The sequence below is a fragment of the Zea mays genome, chromosome 4 (assembly GCF_902167145.1).
Source record: "Zea mays cultivar B73 chromosome 4, Zm-B73-REFERENCE-NAM-5.0, whole genome shotgun sequence".
NCBI lineage: Eukaryota > Viridiplantae > Streptophyta > Magnoliopsida > Poales > Poaceae > Zea > Zea mays.
Window position 1 is genome coordinate 86,232,025 of NC_050099.1, and position 7,228 is coordinate 86,239,252.

The 7,228-nt window shown below is 41.1% G+C and overlaps 1 protein-coding gene across 5 annotated transcripts; it reads left to right on the plus strand.

Moving 5' to 3' along the window:
- Window positions 1–541: 541 nt before the first annotated feature.
- Window positions 542–6,917, plus strand: LOC103653473 (polypyrimidine tract-binding protein homolog 1). Of its 5 annotated transcripts, none has more exons than XR_004857780.1 (11): window positions 542–1,041; window positions 3,011–3,220; window positions 3,894–3,956; window positions 4,032–4,105; window positions 4,193–4,288; window positions 4,426–4,483; window positions 4,584–4,688; window positions 4,778–4,859; window positions 5,193–5,262; window positions 5,777–5,889; window positions 6,107–6,917. XR_004857780.1 is itself a non-coding variant. In XM_008680365.3 (10 exons), the coding sequence occupies exons 1-10, from the start codon at window positions 859–861 to the stop codon at window positions 6,509–6,511; spliced, it is 1,401 nt and encodes a 466-aa protein (XP_008678587.1). In that variant the 5' UTR covers window positions 542–858; the 3' UTR covers window positions 6,512–6,917. The 5 variants fall into 5 exon arrangements, 3 of the variants coding, with proteins under 3 accessions (XP_008678587.1, XP_008678588.1, XP_020408159.1); XR_004857781.1 differs by having other exon boundaries at window positions 5,777–5,842; window positions 6,107–6,721; XM_008680365.3 differs by lacking the exon at window positions 5,193–5,262 and having other exon boundaries at window positions 4,572–4,688.
- Window positions 6,918–7,228: the final 311 nt, after the last annotated feature.

A 7,228-nucleotide genomic window follows, 5' to 3' on the forward strand; every position in this document is an offset into this window, starting at 1 on the left:
CACCACAGGGACTGCTTGGTGAGGAAGGAGATAGGAAGGGCGGCGATATGGCGGGGCACCTCTGGAGGTTGCCGGTGACCCTGTGCTTGAAGCCCGGGGACAGGTTGACCTACCACCCTGCTACCTCCTTCTACAGGACGCGGCGTGGAGCTGTGCCGGCACGCGGCCGAGAGCACCGGACACCAGAGCGCTGGAGCCGAAAGCAGGAAGGACACGACGGCGCGGCGTGAAGATTCACGGTCGCGGAGACGACCGAACGGGGGCGCACAACAACATGGCTACTTTGCTAGGGAGGAGGGGACACGGAGCGCCGACCATCTCCACTGGCGCGGGGGGGAGGGAGGTGGTGTAGTTGCGGGCACCCATGGTAATGGGAGCTCTGGGAGAGATCTGGAAGCTTCGCGGGCGTCGCAGGGTAGGATGTTTCGTCATACGTCGATGCGTGATCCAACGACTGCAATTTTAGATGGTGACGTGGATAGGCTAGGCAACGTGGTTTTGGACCGGCTTTGTTGTATAGGAAATAGCCGCACTAGTTGTCGCTTACACGTGGGGCCACACGCGCGCCCTCTCGACCGCTCGCCGGATGCGCCTCATGCCCTCACCAATCATCATCGTCACCTTCTGGATTGGAACCACGGTCACGAAGCGCAGCCCAAGCCAGCCCCATCCCCCACCCCCCATTTCCCCAATAGGCCAACCCCGTCTCCCTCCTCAGCAACGTGCTCGGTTTCTTCCTCCCTCGAATCGGCTGCACCCCGTGCCGCGATACGAAAACCCACCAAACCCTAACCCTAGCTGCAGTGCCACTACCGCCCGCTTGCCCGGTCTCCGGAGAGGAAGCCGACCCAAGCAACGATGCCGTCCGGGTCAGCGACGCAATTTCGGTACACGCAGACGCCGTCCAAGGTGCTGCACCTGCGGAACATGCCGTGGGAATGCACCGAGGAGGAGCTCGTCGAGCTCTGCAAACCCTTCGGCAGGGTCGTAAACACCATGTGCAACGTCGGCGCCAACCGTAACCAGGCATTCGTCGAGTTTGTAAGCCCCTGCTCCCTGCTCGACTTCCTCCTTCTCGGATCGATTGTGATGTCGGTAGCGATTTGCGGTGGCTTCTGTAGAGATGACTGAGATTACGAGGAATTCGCGATTGTCGATTTAGGTGTTAGAGATTCAATGTTATTAAAACTACGTTTAAAGGTCAAAACTCTAATTAGAGGTTGAAACAACATTTTAGTTTTGGCGTTCTAAACTGTAAAACACAGCGTTTTACACCATTAGCTACTTTTGGGCCCAATCTGTTAGTTACTTTTGGGTCCAATCCGGCTCATGGGGAAGTTTTTGGTAAGCCACTAACTTTTGGTATTTGACTTCATGTTATTGTCTGAAATTATGATATATTGGTATTTTTCCTATGTTGTTTAAAACTGCGTTTAAACTTTGTTTAAATGTTTAAAAGTCAAAACTTCACCCATGAGCGTTTCAATGTTTTATCGTTTTAATAACCTTGTAGAGATTGCATCTACTGATTGCACCATTGCATAGTGATTGTACTGTTTCATGGTGTTCATAGTGGTAAACTATAAGCATAAGCAATATGCGTCAGGTACTAGGTTTCCTGTGGGACATGTCTTAGATCATGATTTAGGTAATTCATGATATTTAGGGGGTGTTTGGTTTCTAGGGACTAATTTTTAGTTTATTTTATTCCATTTTTGTCCCTAAATTGTTAGATACGGAAACTAAAACAGAATTTTAGTTTCCGTATTTGGTAATTTAGGGACTAAAATGGAATAAAATGGAGGCACTAAGAATTAGTCCCTAGAAACCAAACAACCCCTTAATCTCATCTATTGAGATGTTTTTTGTTTGATGTCAGGGTGCTGGTTGGGAGTAGTTAGTATTATTTCATCAAACTTTTAGGTTGGACTGCTGTTTTCACAGCTGTATACTATTACAGATGAGGTGCCAACTTACAACAACAGTGCCACTATTAGATTAGATGCCTTGGCTTTAAGCCATGCATTTGGAATATGCTGTTCTAGCTTGATATTCTAAGGTATTAATGTTCATTTTTCTTTTTTTTGTGGTTTAATGTGATTATTTTACATGGATTTTCAGTACTCCTATGTTGTGTCCAATCTAATGTAAGCTAGAATTTGGATGAGATTGTACTCATCATAAGTGGCACACAGCCCAGCCCACATGTCCTATCATTCACTATTTTTCTCATGGAACACACGATATGCTGATATTGTATAGAGAAAAAACTGGTTTTGTTTGTTTACTTGATTCTCTGTGTACATTTAGAGAAACACATAATTTTCTCAGCTTTTTTGTATTTTTATGAAGTAGTGCACAGTTGTATTATATTTTACTGAGTGATGATGAATGTGGCGAAGTTTAAGAGGATGAAACTTGGAGGAATATGATAACTTCATCTTCTAATGCTCCTTTGTATCCAATGTTGGGCGTGTTTGGTTTCACTTATAATCCGCTTATAGATGAAAATGAGCAAGAATTTCTCCAAACGCCTACATTATTTTTGTTTGTCATAGAATCAGCAGTTCACCTGTTGAACTAATAAGCGAGACTCGAATAATCGCGAAAATCTTTGTGTTTCCTAGAATCTAAGCATGGTGAGGAGAAGCGATTGCTCCTCATCCTAGAACCAGGGATGAAATGCCGGTCTAGTTGATATATAATTTGCAGCATCAGTATTATTATGTTAACTACTAGCAATGGAATCAAGTGCTAGCTGGCATGTTGTTACTTATAAGATCTGTTTAATATCATGTGGGGCCTCAGGGAAGGCATCTTATAGAAAGATATTTTATTCTATGCAGAATATGAAATATTTTTCAGTAGCAGTTGTTTTTCAAATTTTTTACAAGAAAATTGAAGTTGTGGACTGTATGCTGCACTTGCAGAGTTTTTAGTTCTATATTATTCGAATCTCCTGCTTAGTCAGTGTTCCTTACAGTTGTCCCTTCAACATGCACATTTTCAGGCAGATCAAAACCAGGCAATTTCAATGGTGTCCTATTATGCTTCATCTTCAGAACCTGCTCAAGTTCGCGGTAAAACTGTCTATATCCAATATTCAAACAGGCAAGAAATTACCAACAATAAAGGCACTGGGGATTCTTCTGGCAATGTCCTACTTGTAACTTTTGAAGGCGTTCAGCCTAATGATGTTACCATAGAAGTCATTCATTTGGTAAGTGTTAGTACCTATATGTATGTATGACTGTATTCACTTAAAAGGCTGAGCAGCTTCCTGCATTGCTTGGGCTCTACAAATTTATTTTGTTTATTATTATGATTATTATCTATTTGTTTCTTATTGAACATTTGTGGTGATGATAATAATATTTTTCCTCAGGAAACCTTTTTCAGTTGCTATGCATCTTTTCAAAGTATATCTTTGCCTAATATGACATATTAATGATATAAGACCCATATCTTTCAATCTGTTGAAAAACTGAGTAAAATTTATCTTAAAATGCGCAACGTTACTGTTGATCACTTGATTGCACTCTGTTAATTTAGGACGTATATTCTGGTTACTGGCAAGAAATATAATATCATTAGGATTTAGGAAGTCCAGAAAGTCAGCATTGGATTCTTCTCTGAACACTGATTCAAAAAAGATTCATAAACGTCTTTTTTAATTAAGTTTGTTATTTGTTGAATCCTGCTTTATCATGGAATTCTTCTCTGTATTACATATTTTTCTGATATATAGTAGCTACCTTGTGAATTCATGTCTCCAGCACGATTCACTGTTGTGTCCCATCTGTTCTTTCCTTACCTTGCACCTTGTTATTCTGCGATTTGGTTGGGGATAGGCTAATCCTCAATTGTCTGTCAATTGTTCATGCCTAATTTAGGTATTTTCGGCATTTGGATTTGTTCACAAGATAGCTACTTTTGAGAAAGCAGCTGGTTTCCAGGTAATGTGTTCTTCTGCCAATTTGCTTACACACTATTCTATTCTACATTGAGCTTAACGGTCAGACTTTTGACAGGCACTTATCCAGTATACTGATGCCCCAACTGCTCTTGAAGCTAAAAACTCATTGGATGGAAGAAGCATCCCCAAGTAATGCATTTTACGATTTTACTAATTGCTACTGTGGATTACCAGGTCTCCAATATGAAATTACTTATGCAACTTACTCCCTTTCAGATATTTACTTCCAGAACATATCAGTGCCTGCCACATGCGCATAACCTTCTCTGCACATAAGGATTTGAATATCAAATTTCAGTCGCATCGCAGCAGGTATTAGAAAGTGGCATAAGCTAAGTCTTGCGGCTTCCAATTGATAATGCTTAAAAGATATTATCTTTTTAAGTGCTATGCTATTTATTAACCATTTATCCCTTGTGAATTGTGATACTATTTTGTTGATTTAACAGGGATTACACCAATCCTTACCTTCCTGTGAACCAAACAGCAATTGAGGGGATTGTGCAGGTATGCTTCATATGTTCATATCTCATGATGTTTCACCCCCCAACCCACCCCTCCCCCCTTTTTAATTTTTGTTGCTCTTACTCTAAAGGAAAATTTGCAGCCCACTGTAGGCCCTGATGGGAAGATAAAGGAGCCTGAGAGCAATGTACTTTTAGCATCAATTGAGAACATGCAATATGCTGTGACGGTGGATGTTCTGCACACTGTAAGAATAACCCAGTACCTTTTGTTTATTTCAAATAAAGAGCTGACATGAAAGCAAGCTGTATAGTTACATTAATGTGATAATTTCAGGTGTTTTCTGCTTTTGGTGCTGTTCAAAAAATTGCCATGTTTGAGAAGAATGGTGGAATGCAGGCTCTAATTCAATATCCAGGTATATGCTCACCAGTACGCCCAACAGGATATGCTCTTGACTTTGGTACACTGTGATACACTGAATTTATTGCATTGGCACGTCGCTGTAACTTGCTTACACAGTTGAGTGCACTTTATATGTCTTGCTCCCTCTGTTTGAAAGTATTGAAGTTTATAGCTCTTTTTTAGACTTGGTTCAGAATGTACCGTGTTTATGTTCTATTGTTCCTGATTTTTATATCCTCCCTTCTCTCTTCCTAACTCCCTCTCCCATCATTTATGAGTAAACCGGTCATACTGTTATTTTCGCCCTTTTTGCATCATAAGTTTCTAAGTTTGGAAACTTTAGCAGAGAGGTGTCGGAGTTCGTGAAGGCTTAAAATGGACATCTGCAACTTTCCAGAGCTATAGAGTTGCTTTTAGTAATACTCTCTTTCTTACTAGAGGCTTGCTTCAAACTTTTATTTTGTCATCACTGCATTTCCCTTGTGACATACGTCAAGGTCCTGATTAAGTATCTTTACCTGTTTAATGTGTTGGGCATTAGAGCAATAGTCTGCACCTTTATATCATTGGTTCTGTTGTTGCAAAACCATCTTTACCTTTACATCTAATTTGTGGGCCTTATCTAGCCTATTGAAATAAATATCTCAAAAAGTATGATAATTCAAATTGCATTCATCTCATTGGTGCTCGGTGCTGTTTGTACTGGTTAGTGGTGTAGCTGTAATTGTACTGCTTTGATGAAACAAGAAGTTCTGAATACTCTTTCACCCACACTTCTGACATTATGACCCTGGAGTCAAGAGTATCTCAATATTTATTCTTTATGGGCAAGTGGTATTGCTAATTCTGTTTCCCCCTTGGCCATGGTACTATAGCATTAATATTGATGGACAAATACATAGTCATCTGACTAGCAAAATCTTTTTTTAGATATAACAACTGCAGCCGTTGCTAAACAAGCTTTGGAGGGACACTGCATATATGATGGTGGTTACTGTAAGCTTCATCTGTCATACTCTCGTCATACTGATCTCAATGTAAAGGTATAAATTGTAGTTTCAGGTTGTGTAAATTAGCAAATAATTTAAGTATATATCGTTCAAGACTGATAAATAATGAATTCTGCTCACTTAGTAAAAAAGAGTACCTATTGTTCAGGCAATTTGACAAAGTACGCTTTCTCAACATCTTTTTTTCCCTGTTCTCAGTATTGCATGCTTTTGCCTTGGTCTAACCAACTGCCTATTTGTTTGCATTCAGGCTCATGATGATAGAAGCAGAGACTACACTCTTTCAGACCCTAATGCGCAGCTGCAAGCTGCTGCACAGGCGCCAGTTATAAGTTCTCCGGGAGTGGCATGGCAGAACCCTGCATCAGCACCAGCTGCTCCTTTCTATGGAAGCACGGCGGCTTCAACTCCTGTTGGACAACCGCCTGCTTGGAACCCTAACATGCAGGCCCCTGGTTTTGCATCTGCATCGACAGCGTACCCCAACCCACCATTAATGGCCAACTCCACGCCTTACTATCCTGCTATTGGATCAAGTTCAGGTGCCCCGCCGGTATCGTTTCAGGCTTCACAGCAGAGGCCACAGTATGGCATGCCCCCTGGTGCTCCACCGCACGCACCACCAGCTGGCCAACCAATGTACTTCCAGAAATAAGTGGTTTCGATTCAATGTTATCAAAGAGCATTCACGCATATTACCTGCAACTATTGTTGTCCGCAAATGCCATCTGGAATTTTTTTGGAAGTGCATTGTAACTCTTGTAACTTACGAGCGCCCTACGCAAGAATACCCCAGGCTGGCTGGCTATTAAACCGTCAAAAATAGTTTTAACCTATTAGCCTGCGTGGTATATTGTTATCTCAATGCCGAGTTGTTTTGATGCCTCAAGTGTTTGGAAAGAAAGTATTTCGAAACCGTGGTTTTGGAATACAGTTTTAAGATGTCACGACATGACTGTAGTACTGGAATACAGTTTTAAGATGTCATGACATGACTGTAGTACTCCCTCTATAGAACTGTATTTTTTATATCGTTCTTAACAATACGTGTTTGATGATTATCTCAAACCATGATATTTAGTATATATGTGTAAGTGATGATTATCTTAAACCATGATATTTAGTATATATGTGTAAGAGTAATTATAGAAAAACTTTGGGTTGGAGTGGATTTTTAAATACACCAAAAAATATTATAGTATCTACAGAACCATGATATTTGAAACATATTTTTTTTTCAAAATAGCTCAACACCTCTCGGCCAGGGGCAGAGGGCTCATTATGGCCAAGGCCAAGTATGGTTCACGTCATACCTCAACTCAGCCTAATAAAAGAGCAAAACTTATTCAGTCCAACAACAGGCACGCACAGC

What these genes read in the sequence shown, in the direction of transcription:
- LOC103653473 (XM_008680365.3), top strand. Translation starts at nt 859, where the DNA reads ATGCCGTCCGGGTCAGCGACGCAATTTCGGTACACGCAGACGCCGTCC. An exon ending in ACCAGGCATTCGTCGAGTTT is followed by an intron (nt 1,042 to 3,010) that starts GTAAGCCCCTGC and finishes GCACATTTTCAG; the next exon opens with GCAGATCAAAACCAGGCAAT. An exon ending in ATACTGATCTCAATGTAAAG is followed by an intron (nt 5,890 to 6,106) that starts GTATAAATTGTA and finishes GTTTGCATTCAG; the next exon opens with GCTCATGATGATAGAAGCAG.